General features: G+C 40.7%; 1 protein-coding gene across 2 annotated transcripts in view; it reads left to right on the top strand.

Annotated features, from left to right (window-relative positions):
* The first annotated feature begins 999 nt into the window (after positions 1 to 999).
* Positions 1000 to 26016, top strand: part of cxxc4 (CXXC finger 4) — a 33724-nt gene continuing 8707 nt past the window's right edge. The window contains exons 1-2 of one of the 2 annotated variants that reach the window (XM_074629274.1): positions 1000 to 1435; positions 3305 to 4243. In XM_074629274.1, coding sequence (XP_074485375.1) covers positions 3419 to 4243 — 825 coding nt within the window. In that variant the 5' untranslated portion in view covers positions 1000 to 1435; positions 3305 to 3418. The remainder of the gene's footprint in view (positions 1436 to 3304; positions 4244 to 26016) is intronic. The other variant, XM_074629275.1, reaches the window with a different exon arrangement.

Here is a 26016-nt window from a genome sequence, read left to right as displayed (position 1 = left end):
AAAGTTGGAGTTTTCACAACCTGGCAACACAAAATGTGTTCTTCTTCTTATAACGGATCTAAAGCATTACAAAATGATTTATTAACAATTAATAAATCCATTAGATACAACGTGCAAGTCCTTAGGGTACCAAAAAGGCTAAGTGTACCTGACCTTATCGTACACCTTTTTTTTTTCATTCTCTTGTTATTCTACTTTACACTTTTGTGTGGTTAAAGTATATAAAGTAATAGTGCAGCCTAACTGCATATTTCTCTGTAAAAGGTAACATATGGCTACTAAAACCTGTTTTGTAAGGTTGATGAATTAATAATTAGCCTCAGTATGAGTTACAGAGGTGATGGTCCCATGTTAACTTTTTTTTCTCTCTAAACTAGATAAATGCTGATGTGAGGGGAAAATAATCCAGGGACGCTGCTTGGAGTCATAATTTCATTTTAACTCAAAGCTTATAGGCTTCAACATGAATGAACACACAGTGTGTCTCTCTCACACACACACACACACACATGATGGGGGGCTCGTGGAATAAATGTGCCATGCGTGGCTGTGTTGTCAGCCTTGTGGGAGCTGTAGGCATGGGTGGCCAGCAGGCGGGATTTATAATGGTGATGAATCCCGGAGGTCTTAGTAATTATGGCTGTCGCTGGACGGAGAGAGGAGGGGGGGACAACCCTGTGGAGGCATTTTATCTTAATCACAGCTCAGCTCCATTCAAATTAATTTGACAAGTTTCCCCAATCCTTATTAAAAGACGCATCTGACAAATGACAACCCCCCCTCCTCCTCCTCCTCCTCATCTCTCTCTCTAAACGCCTAGTCATGAAAGAAATAAAAATATTTGGTTAAAGAAAAAAAAAAAAAAAAAAAGAAACCACTATAAGGTTGCAGATATAGATATATGTTTCTCTCCCTGCAGGTTGCCCTGAGCCTATCCATCCCTCCCACCTCCCGAGTGTTTCTATAGTAATTTCCAGCCAATGATCAGTAGGTGTCCACATCCCTGCTTCCTCACCTCAGCACCAATCAGCCACACACAGCGACAGGAGACACGGACCGAGCAGAGAGAGACCAAGGCAAGCAGGCAGGCAGCAGACACACACACACACACACAATACACCAAGAGGAAGAGGAACCCCCCTTCACGACGACACCTTTTGGCTTATTTATGCACTTTCCAACCTTTTTTTTTTAAACGTTGACAAGAAAAAAGTCGATAAAAATGCTCCTTTTGTTTTGAGCGCTCTGAACGCACACTGAGACGCACACTCGCCTCGCTCAGCTGCTGGCTGTGTGTCTGTCTGCGCGTCTTTTCTCGCGTCTTTTTGCGTTATTATTATTATCCCCCCGCGTATCATCGCTACAGCAGTAATGTGCCGTTACACGGTCGCAGGCTGGTAGCATCTTGGGAGCTCTTCTTCTCAACAGGAACCTGGTAGGTGATGCTCTCCTCTCCTCTCCTCTCTCTCTCTCTCTCTCTGTGTCTGTGTCCATATTTCTGCCGTCCACTTGCATGCGTTTTTCCTGTCCCGATTTGCGTCTTGCGTGGCTGCAAAGTGAGCCCAGGCAATGTCAGATTATTATTTTTTTATTTGCACTATTGCACCTCGCGGATTATCTATGCGTGACCTTTGATCTGAATGTGTAACCACAGAGCAGCACCATGGGGGGATTTAATGGCATCTCGGTGCAGCAATGGTTCGTCATCGGACGTGGCTTTTTGTACTTTTCTTTCTTCAATCTCTCCACCTTTCTCTCTCTCCCTCTCTCTCCCTCCTCTCTGTGTGTCTCTCTCCAGCAAGTATTGAACATTTCTGTCTCTCTAAACTTTGTTTACAGGCTGAAAATCAATGTCCGTGACTTGATTGCCTTTGGGCTGCGTATTTCGCTCCAGGGGTGAATTGATTAAGTAATAATGACCCTGAGGAGGGATGATCATTAAGCCGAGGAGGGTTTTGTTTACTGCTGTGGGCTTGTTTTTGGATGCCACGTCGTCGACATTGAACCCTATACAGATGTGGAATTATAAAGGACACATTTGTGTGAAAATAATAAGAATAGTTTAAAAGAAATGGGTAGTTTAGTGCATGTTGGAAAGTGTATAAAGGCTTCATGTAAAAAGGGACAGATTTTTTTTTTTAAGGCAAATATTTACCTGCTATAGGTTCGGGAGATGCTCTTTCAGTATAGTCGGAGGACTTTAATAATAAACGCCACCCTCTCCAGCTCCATGTGTGTATATTTATAATTCTTTTATTTATTTTTTTCGAGACAGCTGCTGCTGGGTAGCACCATGGAAGTGATTTGAAATGCTTTAGTGTTCCAGCAATGGATCAGCTTTGGCAATTAAGAGAGAAAGCCCAGAAAAAGGTAATGGAAGTAGGGGGAGATGTGTCTAATGGGCTTTTATCTGTGGAAACCAAATCCAGACAGACTGGTAGAGAGAAAGAGAGGAAATGGAGCACCCCCCCACATACACACATACACATGTGCATTTATACACACACTTATACACACACATCCCATCCCGAGGCAGCTGACACTGTAGTTGGTCTGGTCCATGATCTGGATGTAAATCCACCGGTGGCTATCTGTGCTGTCATTGAGTAAATGCAATGAATGAATCCCAGGTGCTGTTAAGAGGCTGGACAGAGTCGTGTTTACATGGACGGGGCTGACTCTACTATTTGGGTTAGATGAAAAATGTGAAAATATTTAACTGTGTTTCCTCCTGGCACCCAAAGCAGATTATTTTTAAGAGCTTATATATTGCAGGCCTAAGGTAAAAAAAGATCTTTGTGTTTGTAGCTGTCACAATCTGAATCCTGGTGGGTCTCTCCTCTAACTTTTTAAAATAGTGATATTTTGGATTGAATATTCAATTTTTATGTTTTGATGAAATGTACCCTTGTGTATTAAAATGCATTTATTCATTCTGTGAAGTAGCTGATTGGACTTTCTTCAAAAATGTGTAACAATACTTTGACAAGACATCTAAAAAAATGTTGGAAGTGTGGCATCTTTTTTTTTTTTTTTGAAGCATGCTAATTCTTTCCCCCCCATTATAATAATGACATGTTGGTCTGTCACAGCTATCGCGTTATTGTCACCGGATGAAGATCACTTCTGACTAGTTGTGATAGTTGCATTAGAAGACGCAGGGCGTAAACAATGTGCCAGGAGATTCTTCAAAATGTTCAGCTGTTGTCTTAAAAGTTGAAGCGGAAAAAATGAAATGTGATTAGAATTAAAACATTTGCCTCTTTTATGTGTAACTGTTGTTGTTTGTTTTTTTTGCTTTTAGCACTGGAGAAGATAAACCAGGATGGTAACACACTGTTGGTAACCAGCTCCAGTTCCACAAAGGCCACTGTAACCTCACTCTCTTCTCCTGAACACTGACAACCGCTCCTCAGCCATGGCTAACATAAACAATGCGCTTTGCATTGAAAACGGACAGAACGCAGATGTGTCTCTCTTACAAAAGGATACTCTCGGGGATGGTGGATTAAGCCAGCTTTTGGATTATAACGCAGAAATGGAAAGGTACAGGTCTTTTGCAAACTTTTATAAAACCAATGGGGCATTTCCACAGACTGCTAAGATTGCCCGCATCACAACGCCCATTTTTCCCAGTGCTAGAATTGGCATGTCCCCTTGGAACTGCGATAACGCCATGCTCTGGGGAAGGAAATCAGCGGCAATAAACCCTAATAGGACCAGCATGCATAGAAATGACTCCCAGAGGCCGGGGAAGCCTGGCGTGCCGCCAGAGACGCTGCAAATGGCAAATAATAATTTCCTCTCTACCTTATCCCCCGAACACTGCAGACCTTTAGCAGGAGAATGCATGAACAAGCTGAAATGCGGCGCTGCTGAAGCAGAGATAATGAATCTCCAAGAACGCGTTGGAACTTTTTCCGCTATCCCGGCTTTAGGGGGCATCTCATTACCTCCCGGGGTCATCGTCATGACAGCCCTTCACTCCCCCGCAGCCTCAGCAGCCGTTACAGACAGTGCGTTTCAAATTGCCAATCTGGCAGACTGCCCACAGAATAATTCCTCGGTATCCAGTGGAAACCCAGCGAAGAAGAAAAGGAAAAGGTGTGGGGTCTGTGCACCCTGCAGGCGGCTAATCAACTGTGGTGTCTGCAGCAGTTGTCGGAACCGCAAAACGGGCCACCAGATCTGCAAATTTAGGAAATGCGAGGAGCTGAAGAAGAAGCCAGGCTCGTCGCTGGAGGTGAGAACCGGGGCTCTGCTTCCCCTTCTTTTGTTATTATCCCCTTGCACTCCAAAGCATTAACCTTTTCATCCAGTCACGTTCTAAGCCCTCGAAAATTGTTTCCATGCCCACCCATGCCTGAACATCCCCCCGGCTTCTCAAATCTGCCTACCCGCCTAGCCTAATTGGCAGTAATTAGGGGTGTTTGTGTGGAGCGCAAGCTGAGCTTGGCTCAGACACCCCTAATTGCTGCCAGTCAGGCTGGGCTGGAACGCATCCGAACAACCCCGAGCTTGGCTCAGCTCCAAGCAGGGCTGGGAAATGGTTTTCAGCAGAGAGCCATCCCTCTCTGCACCCGGTCATTTTAACCAATTATGGAAACCGTCTCTGGATGGGGAGAATCAATATCCCACAAAGCCTCAGCCTCCGACCACCAAGAGATGGTGAGAGTGATGGCAGGGCTGCTGATGGCGTTTCTCAAAACATACCCCAAGTTTTGTGAGAGGGGAGGGGAGTGAAACACCCACACTGATGCTCTCCCACTGATCCTGTATGAATTGATTATACATATACAGCGGGGTTGAGATGAAATCATTTTATATTATATTTGTGTCATTATGGCCAATTATGGATCAATCTGGGGCCGTGATACATATCAGGAGGGGTGCAGAGGCAGAAAAAGCAGAGTCACTTAGCAAAGAGAAAAACATATTAAGCACCGCCTTAATTGACAAGTAGCAAGAGGCTTCATTACGACACAATCAGAGGGCAGTGTTGTTTTTAAAGGTTCATTTTAATTGATTTATTTAGCAGCTGACATTTCGTTATCAAAGGCAAAGGCAGAATATGAATGTTAAGTTGCAAATGTGGTTCTCTCTTTAGCCTGAGAGTTTGAACTTGCTCACTGACTTAACATGAGCTCGTATGGATGAGTCACCAACAAATGCAACCTGAGGGCCTGATGATTTGCTCATTAATTAAGTGATTACATAGAGAGGAAAAAGAGGTTAATTATAAAATATTACCTAATCTACTCGTGGAAAACAACATGTATGGATTCCTATGTTCATTATGAATTTGTGTCACCAGATTCTTGTTTGAATAAGATAAGTCTCTAAAGTTCATTTAGGTGTGATTTTCTTATGTTTATCTTATCATGTAAATATCACCTGTGCCTGCTGCTTTTCAGTGATCAGGAAATGATGGAAGGATTCACAGTACATTGAGATTGTACCTGAATGCAAATATTGCAGCTTGTTCTTGACCCAGTAGTGTTGACGAGCTCAGTGTGACATAAGATATTATTATTTATTCATATGATTCTCATCACTTATGTCTCATGTACTCTACAATCTAATGCTACATGGAGGATTTCTGTCAGTTCAATCCCAGTTTGACAGCATGCCATCCACAGCTAATATCCCTGATTAAAATCTTAGTAACTTTTAATGATTTTGACAGCGACAGAGTCCCAAGCATCAAACGCCTTTCACTTTGCAACTGAAACAGAAATAAAGGGACTAAATTAGGTCTGACTTCTACCTCTTTAACCCAAAACAGTGGGTCAATTATATAAACACTTTGTGCAGACAAGCACTGTTGAGACATACAGGCTTTATTTTAAATTTGAATTAAGATGCCAAAGTTTTCAAAAGTTTGTATCAAGATACATTCTGGTTAAAACATCTATACACTGCAAAAAAATCAAGAAATTTGTGTCTGTATTTTGAAACAAAAAAGAATGAAGACAGAAGAAAGAAAAAGACAGGTCAGTGTATTAGAATCTAGAAAAATAAAACCTAATTTTAGAAACTACCTGGAACAAGGTGACTTAAGGTTTTTACACACTGGCAGCGTTTTTCTTTTTTTTGTGCTATTAATTCACACGTCAATATATTTTTTCTAACTATTGTTTTTGTCATGAGTACTTTCATGGCATGGTCACACATGCGCAAATGCAGATAAGTGACCATCGCCTGCCGAGGCGATTTTTCGAACCAAAAGTTCACCAAAGTTGAACTCTACGCAAATTCGTAGACGCAAATTTGCTTCGCAACCGGAAGCAAATGTTTTTTCGCCTTTTCGCTCGCATAGAATGGGAGTGAACACACCTGTGCGAATGTTAATTTCGCACAGGTGTGACGCGAATATTACGTGCCGAAAAAGCAACAGCTTTCGCACCGCGAATAAAGGCATCAACTTATCACGTTGTGCGGAACGGGTTGAGTTGCGCCTATATTTATGAAACAACGCGGAGGCTCCGTAGTCCCAACCAACGCGGCAAATTGTATTATTCCTTTCAACCTTGACAAAGGCAGCGCAGACCAGATCTACTCCTTTCACAATAAAAGCCCTAGAAATATATAATATTCGCTGGCGAGAATTTCACATTTTTGTGTTGTTTATCCGTCTACCGGTGTGTAAAGGTCTTTACTTTGGAGGAAAAAGTAGAAATAGTCATTATATTTCACTCGCTTTAAGAAAACTGGACTGTTAGGACTCAAATTAAAGACAAATTAAATTACATGATCATAAAAATATTTTTTGCACATTTTGTGTAAAATTAAGATATTATTTCCAATTATTGCAGCCATAAAAACCATAGTGTTTTCATTTAATTTAGTAATTTGTACAGCAGCATAAATTGAGTGTTGGAACAAGCTGATGCAGAGTATATGTGAGATTTTTCATACAGTGTGTCTGACGTTGGGAGGATAGTATGGGGAAACCAGGGTTTAAGAGGTTAAAAGAAGAGGTCACTGATGGGTTAAAAGTTGGACGTGTACACCATAGAAGAGGCAATCGGAAGCTTGTTTAATGTTGACTCCATATATTGTGTACTAACAGGTGTCCCCAAACAGGTGTCCAGGAAGCTGGCCTCACATTCATAATGCATGGGTTGACTCACTTTTGGAAAACATCCATTTGCGAGGACGGTTAGAATTACCCAGGGTGTGAAAACCCCTCAAACAAATCCACACTTGCTTTTAAAAGCTCCTTCTCTGAGTTCAGTAATTCATATTATGGACTTCTCCAGCAGTAATTGTTATTTTTGACTCTGCATCTGTAATTACAGGCGCACCTTCTGCTGCGGAAATGGGTCTGAGTTTAAAGGCATCTTAGAGGTGTGAAGTTCTGGTCTTGCTTTGACAAACTTTTATATGTACATTTACAGGGAGTGCTTTTTTTCCCACCTTGTTGGTGGTGCTAATGGTCGCTCACAGCCGAGTGGGATTTGACGTGTGAAGTAAGTTTAGAAGGAGAATTTACAGCCCATGCGTGCAAATTCCCTGGTGAACAATAACACGTATGTACACTCTCTCACTCTCTCTCACACACACACACACAAAGATGCACACAAACACTCTTTCCACATGCTCACGAGCAAACACCAAACATGAGCCGAGTGTACATCTCGCCTTGGAAGAGACGATAAGCTACTGGCAGCCAGTTAGATTTGGCTGTCAGTGTTTTCCACATGGGAATCACCCTGAACTAATTATATCTTAAGCAGCGGTGGAAAATGCAAATCAGAATTTTACTCACACCCCTGAAATCGGAGAGCCAATTTAATCTAATACCCCCTTTAATTTAGCGCGCTAATGCAAGGCCCTAGAGAATTGCCCTGTGTCACTGCTGTGCTGTTCTGCAGCAGATTCGGCTCTTTCTCTCTCTCGCTCTGTCGCTGTGCTGCTCTCAGGCTCCAGGATGGATTAGTCTGGCACAGGAATCTCATCTAACCTAACATTTCCCGAGCAGTTACCTTTGCGTAGCTTGAGCTCCTATGGCTCAAAGGTCCTTCATTAACTTTCAAATGCAATAATACTCGTATGTGGGCAAGCTGTGTCTTCACCTCTGTTTACCTCACCTGTTTACCTCAACTTTACTCGTTTCTGCAGAGACTCATGAAAAAGGGGCCTTAGCCGTTTTCCAAAATGTTGTAAAGGGAAAAGTTACGATTGCCAGCTTGTGCTGCTCAACAGATTGATTAACATTGTGGCACTAAAATTCAAATGGTATGAGGGAATCCCAGCCAATTCGCAGGAAAAGGCGTATGAATGACACGATTATGCGCAAAGCATTTAGCGTCCAATGAGAGCTTTCTTGCTTTTGGTGTGTCATTTATACGCCATGTAGTCTGTACCTGTACTGAGGGTGTAAATATGCATTGGTCATAGTTGGTGATGTAGAATAAAAAGCGAGAAAGGCTGTTTATGGTGGGCGGGAGGGGATGTGGAAGGGTCCAACAGACACAGAACCGGTGTTTTGTTTTGTAAGTTATGTTATTGACGTTTTGTCACGTGTTTTTAGTGACGTTTGTGAAACGTTTTTCATATTTATGTTACATTGTTTCTGTTCGTATTTTACTTATTTTAAGCCCAACCATGACGTTTTTCCTAAACCTAATTATATGGTTTTATTGCCTAAACTGCAGACGTTACTGTAGTTTTGTTGCATGGCATACAAATGACAAAAAATGCGTCCTCCAGGACACGCAGAATGTCTCTGTAATGTTGTGCTATTTATACTCCTTCCTGTGAAACCGGGTTATTGTATGTTTCGTAATCTTTTTGGCTCGAGACCTCTTAAAATGATGCAGTGATTAGTTCTGACCCCTCATCACAGTCATGGCCTTGGTGTGAACATGATTTTCTTTCTCAGATTGTTCCATTTGAAGGATTTTTATATGCCTGGAGCGCTGAAGGTATTTCACAATAGTCAGAAAAATTGAAGATAATTTGGTGTTAATTATCTTGTGACCTTTCAGATTTATCTTGAGACCCCTTAGGGTGTTCTAAGGTACTTGGTATTCAGCATCCAACAAGTGGCTCAATGGTAACACCCTGCTGCTCTTAAAATAATCTAATAATCTCTGAAAGCAAAACATGTTATCACTGCAGCTCCACAGTGAGGTTAACGATGGCCTTTTAGGTCTTTTCAAAGTTTATGACACAAGTTTAATTTAATTTCGCAGCCCATGCTTCTGAAAGTAGCTGTACTAACTGCAATGTAAACACATCTGCATAAAAATGCTATGCTTAGAGTAAGTGACGTAGAATAAAAAACGAGAAAGACCACTTATGGTGGACGTTAGTGACATTTGTCATGTGTTTTTGAATGATATTTGTGACGTGTTTTCCGTACTTATGTTACGTTGTTTTCGTAACTATTTTTCTTAGTTTACGTACTTATTTTAAGCCCAACCATAATGGTTTTCCTTGACATGGGTTTGTTATCTAAACCTAAATGCGGACATTCTGTAGTTTTGTCGTGTGGTGTACAAATGACATGCAAAAAGTGTAAAATCCGTCCTCATGACATGCAAAATGTCCTTGCAACATTGTGCTATTTATAGATCGGGTTGAATTTTGGCCGGTTTTATTGCAATTGAATTAATTAAAATAATAATTGAGTTAATGTATGGGTTCCTTTATAAATAGTTTTAAGTGTGAACTGTATACATCTCACAAGTTTACGTTTTCAATATTCTTTGAGGTTATAACATTATAACGTTATAATAATCTCTATTAAGAAATATACACATACACATTTCCTACAGTTTATAATTTACCAGTTAATGTTGTGACAAAAAAACATACTACATGAAATAGAGTAATAAGCTTCACAGCTAGTATAGGCTTTATAAATGAATAAAAGACCATCAGAAGTCGAGATCAGTACAATATAAAAGTCTGTTTTACACTGCGTTGTGCAGTCAGACACTTCATTTAATCAATACAACAAAAACTAAAGTCTGACCGGTGTAGTGAAATCTAACAGGAAACTTTCAACCACATCCAACCAGACTTTGAAAACATTTCCAACATGTGGATTTCAGGTGTACGCTGTGCTCTGCCTGTATAATTAATGTTTGTCTCAAGGTTTTGCTTGTGAATGACTCAATAATGCAGACTTTCCATCAGGAGCTTGATGCCTACAGATAGATGTCTAAAACAACATCCTCCTTAACTATACAATTTGATAGAAACATAATCATAAATCGTTTGAAGAGCTCACTGAGTTGTTGACTATATTGACAGGAACACTTTGACTCAAACAGTAATTCTGTTTTTGACGTTCATATTACTGCAAAGACAAAGCAAAATCCTTGAAATAACAACATCCAAAGAGGCTTCAGTTTGATTAGTAGGTGAAGAAAAAAGCAGGAAAAGGGCAAAACAAAAATATAATTGAACCGATTTCTCCTTTCAATGAACAAATGTCAAAAGGCCAGCATCAAGTCATGTGCAGGAAAACAGCATCCTAGTGTAAGGGGATGTTCTTTCTCTCCCTCGGCTCTTTGTGCAGGGTTGATATGACTACATGAAATGGGTGAGATGAAAAGGTGGCATGGCTGCCTAGAAACCTTTGCTATTGTGATAAAAGACAAGGCTCAAAATGGTAGGAAGCAGGACCTTGAGGAAAATAGCTTGGATTCAGCCCCTTAATGAGAGCACGGGAGCCAAATAAGCAACGGCAGCCAGGTCTAATTTGTTTTAGGTGTGCTCAGAATAGATAAGGACAAATCTGTGGCCTTCACCCCCTCCCCCAACCTTTGCCTCCCTGGAGATAACACTGAGTGCTGCCAGCCAATCTCCGTGGGCAAAGGAGAGGGGGTAAAGAAATAAATAAATAAAAAACGGAGAAGGAAAAGCCTGAGGGACAGACGGCCTTAAGATCTGCAGATCTCTAACTTACTGGATTTATTCAAGCTTTAAAACTGCAGATTAATTTGGTCGCAGAGGTCTGGGGGAGTGTGAAAAAAAGAAAGAAAAATGAGGCCGTACGCCGCCGCGCATCTCAACCTAAAGGGCAACCTTAAGCTCCTGTCAAGACAATAGGATTTTGCCATCTGAACCACGATGCAGACCGCTTAATTATACACATCTTCCCTGCGAGCTACCCTCGGCTACTTAAGAGCACGGGGCCCCTTATTCATTGTCATGCCCTTTTTCCCCTAGATTGGTCGTGCCGTGTGGATTTTCTGTCAGCTTCCATTTGCGCCGAGTAGCTGTCCTCCTCAGGCCTGTGCTGTGCTCGGAGAGGCACAACCGCACGGCACTGTTAAAGAATTCATCGCTTTTGCCACTGCCACCAATTAAGGCCAAAGCGTAATCGGAGGCGTCTGGACGCTGCCCTTACATTATGTGGTCTGTCGCCTCCTCTGCCCCTGTTTGATTTAACATCCCTGGTTCAGCGGTGAAGGAAAACTCATTGCCATTGTCTTTATTATAGTGCGAGGAGAGATAGAGAGGGAGAGAGAGAGAGAGAGAGAGAGAGAGAGAGAGAGAGAGAGAGAGAGAGAGAGAGGGGGGGGTAGGAAGCAGCCCAGCGGAGGACGGACAGCGTGAAAGAGCAGGTGCGGGAGGACGTTAATGTGTGGCACTTTAAATTTTAAACAGATGAGAATCAATTATTGATGCTGACTCTGGCTGAGAAGTTAAAAGGTATCTCGTCATTACTGAGAGCCTGCATGAAAAAAAAAGTGTGAGAGAAAAGTCTCCAGCAAATGCATCATGGGATTGCAACGAGCGCAGAGCATCGCAATGAGCCGTTTTTCTCCTGTTCTCCATAAAAATGATGTGATCTTGACTTATTTTAATTTCCGCACATATTGTATGTTTTGGCTCTAATGCAACAATTTGTACAAAGCCTTTTCCATTAAATAAATATCGCCATAATTGAGATGAAGTGCAACAAGGCCAGTGGCAAATGAGTGATTGAACTGATGTGACATTAAGAGCCAGATTAGAAAAGTTGTTCTTGAACATTTTTTCATCAGCCATTACCGGTTACATTACAGGTATAGTGCTGCTTCTGTTGTGGTTTTATCATACACCTTATGAGGCATTAGCTATATTATGACATTGTCCTTAAAAACAGTTAACTATAGAGTAAACTACACATAGAAATAATGCATGATCCTGATGATGGCTCATTTCCATCCATGTCCAGTGTGATGCTCTTCAATACAGACAATATGACGGTCACAATTTCTTTCTATTTGTGGGCTGACGTTGGTAGATCGCTCTCATTGGCGGACTGAAAATAATAGATCCAATACTTTGGCTACCTGCCAAGATGAAGAATATCCTGTAATAGTATAATTAGTTTCAGTTTTATCCATTAATTACAATGATAATAGTTAAACAGAGAAAATATGAGTTGTTATTTCACAGTGACTTTTTTAAAAATAAAATCCAGGCTAAGGAATGTTGAAATATCTTAATGTGAAAGCTAGCCATTTAAAGGTGCAGTATGTAGGATTTGGCGGCAGCTAGTGGTGAGGTTGCAGATTGCTGAAACTTTTACGGTGTGCCAAGCGTGTAGGAGAGCTATGGTGGCCGACGCCAATGATTCGCTCCGTATGTAGATACAACACGTTCTTATCCCAACTTGTCACATGCCGCTGCTTTGTCATGCCGTGACCCCCCTTGGCGTCCCCCCTTGGCGTCACGCAACCACTATAGTTCCCCTTGGTGTCACGTTAGGATTAGGCAACAAAACCACTATAGTAGGTTTAGGAAAGAACTACACGGTTGGGCTTAAAACTACTACGTATGTTCAGTAAAAATGACACTTAACGTTGTGAACATGGACAAACGGCTGATTGTAACGTGATGCACGGGACACAAACAGCGGTCTCCTTGATGAAAGCCTTGTGTTTGTTGGACTAAATTGGATTAAACTACGTCACCACACTCCCGGTGCACTTTCTCAGAGCATTTACTGTTGCTGCAGATGGGTATACATTGTAGTTAATGGAACGCCCAGTGCGTTTCATGCCGGCGCTAAAGGGAGCCCGTGTGCAGTGGTACTGAACGCTGATGGCCGTGAAAAAGCCTCGGTATTTAACGCCCTGGAGAATGGGCTGGTAGATATAAACGGCTCTTTCTAAGGTAATGAAAACACAATGATTCTTATTATCAGGTGATTACATACCCAACAAAGACATACTTATTAGTATTATATTCCATTTCTGCCAATAGATCTCCCTAAATGCTACACACTGTTCCTTTAAACAATGGAGCCTACAAAGAGTGTGTGTGTGATGAAGTATTGCTGTTGCAGAAATAAGGTGCTCAAAAGTAGCAGTATTACTGTCGTTGCTTGATGTAAGGAGCAGACTTTAAGAGCCGGGTATCGTGGCTTCAGACCATGGACCTATTATTTAAAAAAAGCTTGTATTAGGGATGCTATTTAAAAAAAAAAATTCTAACCGATAATCAACCCTCGTTAACCAATTATTAACCGTTAACCGACAAAATTAGTGCGTTGCATGCAGCACTGCTATTTTTAGCGCATAACAAGCCGACCAGCTGCAACGAAAAGCCGATGTACAAACAAGGATAATTCCATCACTTATCACTTGCTGCAGTGTATGAGCAAATAGACAACTGAGTCCCTGGTTCACCCGACTGGGAGAGTAAGCAGCCACGATGCTGCATGTATTGTCCCAGTAAGTCTCCACCGCACCATTTACAGTAGTTTAGCTGCGAAGTTGTTAGCAGTGTGTTTGCCTGGCGTAACGCTACTCTGTCTGCCCGGCAGACCGTGTGTCTTTGTGCTACGTTAGCAGCTGTAGCGTTGCTGGTGGCTTCGTGCTCGCCGTTGTCACGCACATACGGTCTGTAAGCGTGGCGCAACGTTGGCGAGTGTTCGACAGACCGTGTGTGTGTGGCGGCGGTGAGTGTGGGGTTGTCGATGGCGTCATAGCTGTGAACGTAGCAGTAGCAGTGTGTGTACAGTGTGAATAAATGCCATGTGTTTAAAACTGTTTAAAACTGCAACCGTAATCCGGGAGAAAATACATTTCCCTTTAAATGTAATTTAGGATGCAGTTTAGTTTTAGAAAATGTAATTTTGCAGGAGACAGGGTTGTAGAACGAGAAGTGAACATGCGTGTGTGTGTGTGTGTAGTTGGCTGCACAGTGCAGAAGCAAAAACAGGAAGAGAAAAATACCATCTTAAAACACATTACTCATCCATGAGTCAGACTCATTCCTTCATATTCAGTTCAGGTTTAACCATTCAAACCAGACTTTTGGTCAGTGGTAAATACGGTACATGGTAGTTTCCTAACAAACAAGACTCAGATTTATAATAACAAGACTTTTTGTTTTAATTTTATAGATATACAAATAGATACAGTAGAGATGTCAAGAGTTGACAACTCATGTTGTCCTGTTGAACTGGAGATTCAACAGGACAGCGTGAACAAAGTCATGTAGTTTTATCAGTTTTTTCTTTTAGCTGTGAATTTAATCAACTTATGAGAAGTTAGTCAATTTAAGTCAATTTTATTTATATAGCCCTATATCACAAATTTGCCTCAGGGGACTTTACAATCTGTACAGCATACAGCCTCTGTCCTTGGACCCTCGCATCGGATAAAAGTTAATTCATTAACCCCCATTCTGCAATCATGTATGCACAGTATGCATTCAATTAAGAAGACTGGAGTTGATTGCTAAGAGGGCAACAACTCACCACTAACTCATAATACAGGGTTAAAATAATTCTAATGTGTAGAGGAACTGATCTGCATATGATCTGTATTTCAGTCTATCTGTCTGTCTCTCTCACTCAAACATTGATCTCTTTGACACAGACCACTAAATTACAGTTCGTCTATTGATTTCAAACATTTCTCCTCAGGGCCAACCTCCTCACTGCTCAGAATACTTGCTTCCTGCTATGGGTCTGGTGGACATGATGCTTCTTGTTGCCTAAGATGATGACTTTACCCTGGCCCTGGTGCTAGGGATTCACTGACTGTAGACCAGTGGATTTAAAGGTCCCATCCCATCACTGCTGAAAGTTTTTCTTAAAGATACCCTAAGTGTTTGGATTGATTTCTTGCCTTCCAGGAAGCTACTTTTTCAGTGTTTGCAGAGACTTGAATCTGGCTTGAAATAGGTAATCTATAACAACAGAACTTCTGGTGTGCTCTTCTGGTCTGTTACCTTATCAGTGCAATGATAATGCACTTATAAACAGGAACTCTAATTAACAGTCGTCCTTGTTGGTGCAAGTGCTTGTAGAAATCTAGTAAAACGAGGTAAACGTGGATGTCATGAGAAGAATCTTGTGAATTTGGTAGTTTCTTGCATTTTGACCATATAAATTACAGGTATATACTGTATATTCATGTGTCAATTGATTAAAATATTGAATCGCGATTAATCATAATTGTCCATAGTTAATCACGATTAATAACATTAAAAAACAATTAATTAATTAATTAATTGTCAAGTATTTAATACTCTTATCAACATGGCAGTGGGCAAATATGCTTGCTTTATACAAATGTATGTGTATATTTATTACTGGAAATCAATTACCAACACAAAACAATGACTAATATAGTCTAGAAACCCTCACAGGTACTGCATTTAGCATAAAAAAAATGCTCAAATCATAACATGGCAAACTGCAGCCCAACAGGCAACAACAGCTGTCAGTGTGTCAGTGTGCTGACTTGACTATGACTTGCCCCAAACTGCATGTGATTATTATAAAGTGGGCATGTCTGTAAAGGGGAGACTCGTGGGTACCCACAGAACCCATTTTCACCCCTTTGAAAATGGCTATGACAGTTTTTTCTCGCCATCATTTAGCGTAAGTTCAGAGCGTTATTTAGCCTCCTTTGCAACAAGCTAGTATGACATGGTTGGTACCAATGGATTCCTCAGGTTTTCTAGTTATGATACCAGTATCTTCACTCTAGCTTTAAAACTGAGCCCGCTACAACCTCTGAAAGATCGATTGCGTTAATGCCTGAAAGAAATTAGTGGCCTTAAAAACAAATTTGCGTTAACGCGTTATTATCCCGTTAACTTTGACAGCCGTAGTATATTCACGTGTATAAGATTGAAAATAGGCTTTTTGTGCGTTGCTCAACTAATCATAATTAAAACTACAGGACTGTGTTTACAAACATTATGGAGGCATCAGAAAACATTCACGATTTCGGTTTACTTGTTGTCTTGTATTGTCTTTTATTGTCTTGTATTACTACTTTAAATGTAGGTGTTGTGGCTCCTTTCCTTGTTTAGGTTTGAATCACAGATTGTGATTTTAAATACGTTTTTTCATTGGCAGCAACTCTTAAATCTTTCCACATATGCAGTATACGTATGGACATTTTTTATTTAGTTGATGGGTTAAAGTGTGGAAAAACATCAGAATGGTCCTTTAACTGTTTAACTGGTAAAGCTACTTGATGCAGGTTACAATATTGAGCTGCAAAAGAAGAAAAAAAAGAAAACTCCAATCTCTGTTAACCTCATTGTAGTCGGCAGAACCGATGAAATGTAATATGCAGGGCCATTGAATCGCAGGATGCACTAATGAGTTTATATCTATAGGTTAAAAGGCAGTAAATGACAGATGGCTTTGTGCCATTCACCCAAGAAAACTGGCGTGAAAGTGAATTTGTGAGTGACAACTGGTGATGGGAGAAATCGGTCAACGTGGTTTAAGCGTCTCAGTTTCTGCAAGTCAAATCCTCGCATGCTGCCACCTCCTCTATTGTGGCTCTGCTCTCACATTATGAATATTTCATGGCAAGCATCTGACACCATGCCCAGAAAGATATTTCAAGGTTTGTTTTTTTCTGATAGAAACCCTGGGGTTAGAGAGTGTCACAGAGGCGTGAAGTCAGTCTGTGGCCCCCGGGCGAAGGATAGGATTTATGATGCACCGGTTGATGACATCAGGTGGATATTTTCATTCCTGAGCGGAGAGCCCCTTTGTCCTCCACGACTGATAAACCATTGAGCTGCTCGCTGTTTGTTGTCACTCTTCTAAAGATCTGTCTGTGGCGTTCTGTTGAGTAGAGAAATGATTTCAATCTGCTCGAGAGTGCAAGCTGTGTTTTGACAAACTGTGACCGGTTTCCCCGTCTGATCAGTATGGAGCTAGAATGACTGAGCAGGCGGGAGTCTGCTTGGATTAGCTCCGTCTTAAACGCTGCCTTTAGCATATTACATTGCCCACTGGCTTCCTCCTGACGATATCGCTCTTGTTTTGTCTTTGTCAAGTTTAACCTTCCAGTTTAACTAAAGCCTTATGTAATTCCACGTTTTAGGTTGCTTCAAGTGAAATATCATGACTCTATATAATATTATGAGTCTTATGACTCTGATGAGATGACTTTAATCCTTGTTTTTCTTTCTTATTAGGGAGGGAGGTTTTCTTTACACATGCCTAGAGAACTGACCTTGCAGTGTCATTGTATGTGTATCTGATGCTCCCGATTCGACTGTTAAATAGGCGTTATCGGTCGCTTGTGAACACGTTTGTTTCACATGTGATGCAAACCCCAGTCTCCTGGATGAAAACCCTGTGTTTTGTGTCCGATCCATCGTCCTCCACGGCATAAGGAGTTTGTCGCAGGTCGCTGTCATGTTCTTTTATACCTTTTTTCGGCGATCTACCATGTGAATAGTTGATAAAACCTAATATTGGGTGTAATAGGCCCCTAATGACCCACATCTATGGTGCTGATGGCGACTGATAATGCCTATTTAATAACCTTGTGTCTCAGCTAAATTAAATAAAACCACATTAAGACTACCTTCCTATTTGGATTTTTCAATACAGTGTATACTGTATAAATGCATTAGTACACTGGTTTTCAACCTATTTTACATATGACTCCTGGAATTATGCTTCTCCGAAGATAAACATCAATGTCTCTGCGAACAAACGTAGAGACGGGTGTTATGGGTAACTGTAGGTCACACCTACTAAATCTCAACTACGTGTTGTGCGGACCTGCATGTCAAGCAAGTTGATTGGTTGATTCAACTCTTGTCGGGAGGCAGGTTCGAAACGGAAGGAATAGCCACACCAATGTATAATAATTCAAGATTTACAACAGCTAACATGACATGGTACCAATAGATTCCTTAGGTTTTTTCTAGTGTCAGTTCTAGTTGACTGAGCCCACTACAAAACTGTCTGAAAGACAGAATAGCGGCCGTCGGATGTGTTAAGAGTTTAATAGTTTATATAATAAAAGCTCAATCCTTGATGTCAGTGTATCGATACGATATTGCCACGCAAAATATCGTGATACTATGCTGTATCAATTTTTTCCTCCACCCCTACCAGTCGTACAGTATACAGTATGTCCAGCTTAACTAAATAGTGATATTTTTTCCTTTATTTGAATAGTCCTGAAGCAGTAAAAGTATCCAGTAATCCATAATAAACATATCTATATGTAACAGAAGTATGTTTTTACTGTTTTCCACTCCTCTTACTCGTGTTGCGACCCTCCCATTTATCTTGTGACTTATATATTTTTTTCTTTAACCTTTATTTATCCAGGGAAGTTTCACTGAGAGCCCGGCTCCCTTTTGCTGGAAGCTGCACAGTACAACCACAGTGTGACCTGCTGGCCACTGAGCAGCTCCACTGGAGCAGTTGGGGTTAAGGGCGTTGCTCAAGGGCACACCACTGGTGCTAATGAGGCAATGTCTTACGCTGTTTCTTTAACTTTCCCCTCCCAGATTTATCCGTGACCTTCCGCTCACAAGCTCCCTTTTAGTTTACGTTTAGGGCACCATTGCCCACTTTGTACTGATCATTTAATCAAGAAAGTTTCATGTCCATCCAAGCTGTAGAAATGCTCTAACTGTGAGTCACCTAACATTGTCAATGGGAAAAAAAGGAGTTCCCAGAAATAACTCTATTGTGGTGACCCTGCATATCTCAATTTCTTAAACCTTGGTTGACATTTAACATACCAGTAACTTCTCTCAGGTTGTGTCAATGCAACATCTGTTGCTTATATAGTCTGTATAAAAGGTAGCATGAAGGTATATAAGCAGAGTAAAGGCACTCTACTTGACAAGTGCAAAATGGCTGCACATATTCACAATCTTTACTGAACTGACATTTTTGTTACTCCCTGAATTTGATGCACAGATTGATTTGACGATTTGAAGTCTCCATTACGTGAACGCAAATTAAAGATTCAACTTCAGCTGTGTGTATTTTCAAATCCTAACCTAAATATTATGTTGATTTACAGTAAATATGCAGAGCTCTGCATATAGACCTTCTGAGTTTAAGGGCTCCCACACAGATGCTGAGAAATCTGCTCAAAACAAGAAGGCCTGCTCCTACTTTGCATTTCAATTTAACATTTCAGAGAACTGGCAGCATGTTGCCTCGCTTAGCCGTCGCTTCGTTACACCCACATGGCTTCTCGCCGTGCTTGCTGACGTCTTGCGCTGTTCAAAGGGCTGCAACTTGGCTGAGAAATTGGGGATTTCCATACCAGATCCCTCAGGTATCTCCACACTCAAAACGCGTGTCCTGCTCATCTTCCTCCTCATCCCCCGCTCCCATCCTGCAACGCCGGCCCTTCTCCCCGCTCACACTGCTCTGATTTTCCGTCTCGGAGCTCAATTGACCTCGCCGCTGCATGTCTTTGTTTTGTTTTCCTGAAATCTCAGCAGCACCTGAAAGCTTCTCCGCTGTCTCCCATATAGGGCTTGCTCCCAGAGGAGAGTTAGCTTTGTAGCAGCCCTGTGTAAAATTGCTTTACTTGGACAAGGGTACTTAGGTGAAGCTAATTGAAATGGAGGCCGGCACTGTTGTACTTAGTAGCAGGTAGGTGATCCCGGCTACAGACGGCAGCCTCTGACCCAAGGGTGCTGCCTCGGTATCTTCCTACGAGGGTCGGCTCAGCCTCCGTCTGTGTGGGCAGGGATTTTCCATGCATGATAAATGGAAGAGGCACGGCGTCTGAGCACTGTTTCAGCAGCAGAAAGTCGCTCCCTTTTTAGCCTAGATATCTCTCACACTGTACGGGTGCATTGTGTGAGATTGTATTCTGTGTTATAGGGGGAGATAGTTCTAAATTGATACAGAGTTGGTGTTATTATTAAAGCATACCAGACAATCTGAAAACACTAAAAGGAAATATGTGTCTTTAAGGCCTTCTTTCTGCCATTGCTCCCTTATTTTGATGGCAAATGCTGATGAATTACTGGACGAAAAAAACCTCCTGAGTATAAGCATTAGTTATTCATATAAGCAGTTTTAATGAAGATGCTTGTAAATAGTCAGCCCCTTTAAATACTACACATTTGCTTTGCCAAATACATTTTGAAGGAAACAAAGCACAGTATCTTTGGTCTGCACAGGAGTTGTATGGAGGATGTGATTGATGATTTTTGCGTACTGCATCTCCTGTGTTTTTAGATTTAAGCAAATTGGTTACAGCTAGGGAAAGATTGTGGTTGTGGTTAAAAATTGAAAGTCAACACGCCCCATCTCGTAGTTTAGTGTAGATTGACCGTAGCGGACATTGGAGGGAAAACACATGAAATATGTTGACAGTAAATATTTTGCAATTAAGCTTTAGTATGAATTTTACATGTGCAATTAACGGTGTGCATAGAATTAAATTTAGACGTTTCTTTGTTATATTGATTAATAAAAAGCACAATTTAGTATCTAAACTACAAAACATGCACATTTTTTTGTATATGAACGTCGTTTCTAGGAGATAGGGTTGAAACATTGGCAATACTTTATTTTGAGTGCCCTTTTTTAGCATTGCTAAACAGTATATAAACATTTAATACATGGTTTAAAAAAACACAATACTGTAGTTTTTATTTATATATTTGCCAACCACTCCAACTCCTGCTGTGGTCTCCCACAAGTGGAGGCTGGTGTATAAACAGATAATGAATGACAATATAATAAAACACAATTGTAATAATATAAAACATGACTTCATAGAAGTTATAGATGTTGACAAATACTGTACATTAATAAAAAACTGTCCTTATATCTGCTTACATCTACATTATGATGTGTTATAAGACATTTCATTTATTAAATGTTTGTCTACTGCTTATAAATGCTAAATAGGGGAACTTAAAGCAGTTGGTAACTTTTATAAAAATAACTTTGAGCAGTGAGCGGTGCTTGGCTTTGACTCTTGTTTTGAACATGGCGGCCGGGTCACCAACTTTCTCATTTTACAGTTAAACAGTACACTACAAGATGTGTCTGAAAACATTTGAGGTGAGAAATAGGCATTACAGTAACAGAATTGTGATTCATATTTGATCAGCGCTGCCTAGTTTGACAGTTTGATCGGAGTGATTGACACTGCATTAGAGACTCCTCGGCTCTGATTGGTTGTTTTCCGTCAGATGCGAGGAACCTGATGTTTTCACAGATTATCTGTCTCATGCGCTACTGTCAGGATATACTGTAGTGACAGTTTCAGCAAATGTGACAAAAAGTTATTTTTTTATACAAGTTACCAACGGAACCTTTAAAGTAGATTGTTACCCAAATATTTGCTTTCATCCACCATTAAAACCCAGTTATGGCTTCTCGTAGTGATCCTAAACGTCTATACTAACCATGGATACTGATACATCTTCCTAGTCAAAGATGATGTCATATAACCCAATGCTGAACACTTGATGAAAAACTTAACAGGCATCCGGGCTTTTGTTGTGGTTAAAATGCATACTTTATAACTGCAGTAGATTTCAACAGCGGACCTTGTTGTGTTTATCTCAACTGTCAATATCCAATAACATCAAGCAACATAGTTCACATAGGTTTTGGACAGGAGAAGGGTAAATTCACACTGACACATCTCACATAAGGCATAAATCTGGACTTTCACTACTGTCAATGGTTTGAACCTTTCAAACATCTTGCACTTTAGGCCACGCCCCAATCAGTGATGTCACTGGCTTTGTCCGAAATCGCATGCTATGCACTACACACCCAACATGTGTACTATCGTTCAACATACTTTGTGTGAATAAACAGTAGTTTGTATCTTTTCGGATGCACTGAGCAGTAATTTACGTCATCACTTCCTGAGAGCCTCATTGCCGGTTGAGATGCGTAACCATGGTAACCCGTGCCAACCTCATGTGACCAAACAATAATTTGTGAGAATCCAAATTTCAAAAAATATATAACGCCTAGCAAAGTGAAATCTTATACTTAAACTTGAAATGTTATTGATGTTACAGAGCTGTCTGTCAAAATCTGTTATCAACGTTGCTGTCACTACCACATTGCACTGTGGGAAGCCAAATGCCGATGTAGTGTCCGGCGTTTACATACTGTAATATTTCAATGGAATTTCATACTACGGTTTCGGACATAATACTGTTTTAGCGTATTAATAGCATGTTAGTATGGAATTTCGGAACCACCGGCTCAGCAGGTGTTTTGCCGTTGGCAGCTGATGGAAAACATCTGCTGGGACATCACCGATTTGGGCGTGTCTGGAGGAGAGCAGGAGATTGCAGCTCAGATGTGCGATTCAGTGTGGATTTAGCCTTTTCAAACATTTGACCGTTTCCATTTCCTGCTAAAGTGACATTTGCGGTGCTGCCCCAGTTATACTGGGCTCGTTCCATTTCACTGTCCACTCAATGGCTCCCTTGCCGTTTGATAAAAAGTGTATTTTCTGAAGCCACTGAGCCTTGGCCCGTCTCACTGCAAACCCACTCCTATGGAGGGCTAGTAAAATATACGTCCTACAGGAATACCGCACTGTAATTACATTCCCCCATTAGCATACGGAGGCTCGGAGTCACACTGCACTCAGCCTCCAGCAGCACTTTGCCATATGGTCCATCTGCGCTTCTCAGGCGATATTTGGCAAGACTCTCGCAGAAGGTCAAATATCAAGTCAGAGGACTGTGCCAGAATTGCATCTATGCTAATTGCTCTCTCTCTCTCTCTTCCTCTGCTCCCTCATCCATCTCATGCTCCTCTGCTCCTCGCTCTCTTTTCCTCCCTCTCCTCCTCTCCCACTGAAGTAAGTAATCTGCTTTAGGATGTTTCTGAGATGGAGATGGATTTGGATTTCCTCCGCTGCCCCTCAGCCTAATCTCCCCCCTGTGACCACCCCGCCTCTCTCAGGCACAGCTCTTAAGCACACCATCATACATCCCCCCCCCATACCCACCCCCCCTCTTCATACATGCCTAGTCAGCAAAAAACTCCTCAAATTCCTCATTACTCACAAACATCCGCAATACACTTAGCTTGATTTGCTCACACGGATGCCTGGTGCAAGGCTGGACCTTATATTTAAAGATTGTAGCTGTGTAGTATTTCAGTATTGGAATGCAGGACACTAGTGTTATTGAGCTCTTTGTCTGTGTGCATTAGTGTCGTGAGCATATTTAAGTTGGGCGGGTATCTGAATGCATACGCAATTTAGAGGGAAAAATAGGTGGAAAGAAATAGCTTATGGTATTCTACTTAATTTGTTAATAACTCGGATTAATTAACTCGGTTAATAACATGGAAAATGTAATACGCTGATGATCAGTGTAGAATATGAGCTGAAAAAAATTGCTGGTATATGTCTGCAAGGGTTGACAATATACTGCCAGTTTAGCTGGTGTACAACCTTGTGTATTATAGGCCACAGAGATGTGGATCTCACGTTGATTTATAAGGGAGTAAAATGCTGATGTAAACAATTGAACTTCTTGATAATAATCATTTATAAATCATACACCTTTTTTTAAAATTTAAAATCATCATTGTCATAAATTGGATGCTATTCTCACTTAGATAAGGTTAACTGGAAAATCACAAGTGCAGCTTTTATGGCACCTGTGACAAATGGTATGTAATGAGAGTGGGTATGTGGACTTGTGTACTTACACATTGTATGGCTTTGTGTTTCCTTTCATTCTGCTGGCTGCTGCCCAATGATGTCATATGTCTGCAGTGATGATGAGATGGTCCTAAAAAATGAAAACAACATGAATATTTGGCAGAATTGTAAAAAATTGAGCACATTTGTTTGTGTTTTCAGAAAATGTCTTCATTGTTATTTTATTTAAGGCTGTCAATATATCAAAATACTAAAGAGAACTACAGTCACAGTAACCGACTAAATAACTGCATCGAATGGAGAGCAATTTGATTTACACTAAGTGTCTTATTTCACTTTAGGATTTATATCTCTATACGGTTATTACCATATTCTGAAAATTGTACTGTGAAAGTTATAATCTGAGGGAACTGTGAAAAATTAAACCTTTAATGGGCTACGGGATAGTGTTTAATTAAAAACACTGCTGGTTGGGAGCATTTGGTAGGATCAGTACAAAGATCAGTTAAGAAATGTGTTTATGTTGCATGGACATAAGTCAGTGTTGTTCCACCAAACGTTCCCCAAAAGGCATATTTTAGTGCCAATATAAATCAAAGGAAAAGCAGCCACCCTGATATCTAATAGTTGTTCATTTGTTGGTTTATTTATAGGAGACAGTGCACATTAATCAACATTGACGTTGTCAGTGGTGGAAGTATTCAGATACTTTTCTAAAGTAAAAATATGTACAGATATGTACGTATTATTAGCAAAAACTACTTAAAGTATCAAAAGTAAATGTACTCATAATTCAGAAAATGTATCACTGTGACTGTTATAGAATTATATATTTTGTTACTGGATAATTATTACTAATGCATTAATGTGTAAGTAGCATTTTACTGTTGTAGTTGGTTGAGGTGAAGATTATTTTGACTATTTAATGTAGTGTTGGGTGGTTTAATCCATCAAATAAGGTTTTGTATGTAAAATCTTAACCTCTAAAGTAACGAAAACTGTCAAATAAATGTAGTAGAGTAAAAAGTAGAATATTGTCTTATGTAGTGGGGTAGAATTATAAAGTAGCATAAAAGGGTAAAACTCAAGTAAAGTAGGCCTACCTAATATTTGTACTTAAGTGCAGTACTGGAGTAAAGTACTCAGTTACCTTCCACCACTGGAGATCATAACAAAATCAATGTATATGTGCCGGAGTTACCTCGCAATCCGTCCCAATACAAGCAAAAAGTGACAAAATGTATAAAAAAACAAGTCAGAGTCTAAAATTACACCTCTTCCTAACTGGACACGATGCGAACAAGCAAACATCAGATTGTCTCCTGTTTTCCCAACCTAATCTGTGTGCCAGCGAACAGGCTAAACGGCGTGTTACTTGTTTGAAGAAACGCTCACCCTGGCTTTATTTTTGCATAGTTTCACACACCCGCTCCACCTCCAACCTATTTTCATTGATCAAAATCGACGCTGAGAGTAACGGACAGTTAATCAATATCACTCTTTATTACAGTCTATATAAAATATCACAGTGTACAAATCATGATCAATCTAGCAGAGGAAATGATTAAAACTTAAGAAAATGACATTAATTAAGAATAAATATCTTAGACAATTACTCATTTGCAGAAGGAGAAATAACAACGATAAATCTCATTCCCTCCTCACGCTGCGACATCACTCGTAGTATATCTGGGCAATTTTTCATGCTCCATCCGCCAGAGTTCGCTCGCTTGCTTTATGTTAGGAAGAGGTGTTAGGCTGCATTCACACCAGATCAGGCGTTGCTGCGATTCGCCACAGGTTTGTACAGCGGTGTGGGAGTCACTTTAATGGCCCATTGACTGCACGACGATTAACATCTTTTGTTCATGGCTGGGTTGTACAGCTCTGGATCGGCGGTGATTGGCCACCGCAGCGTGACGCTGGGTTGCGTTTCTCCAAAAGTCGATTCTGTTTCAACTTTTTCGCCGCAATCCGCTGTAACGCTTCCACGTTAACTGCCGTATAATATTAGAATGATTTTGATTTAAAATGGTTTTATCCATTGTGATGTACCACATGTGTAACTGTGCTTTCTAATACCACTGTACTGTACCTTTAAAATTATGTAATTACCCAACCAATAACAATTAATCACTTGCATTAA

Source organism: Sebastes fasciatus, chromosome 3 (genome assembly GCF_043250625.1).
Source record: "Sebastes fasciatus isolate fSebFas1 chromosome 3, fSebFas1.pri, whole genome shotgun sequence".
NCBI classification, from domain to species: Eukaryota; Metazoa; Chordata; class Actinopteri; order Perciformes; family Sebastidae; genus Sebastes; species Sebastes fasciatus.
This window is presented reverse-complemented; position numbering and strand designations above follow the sequence as displayed.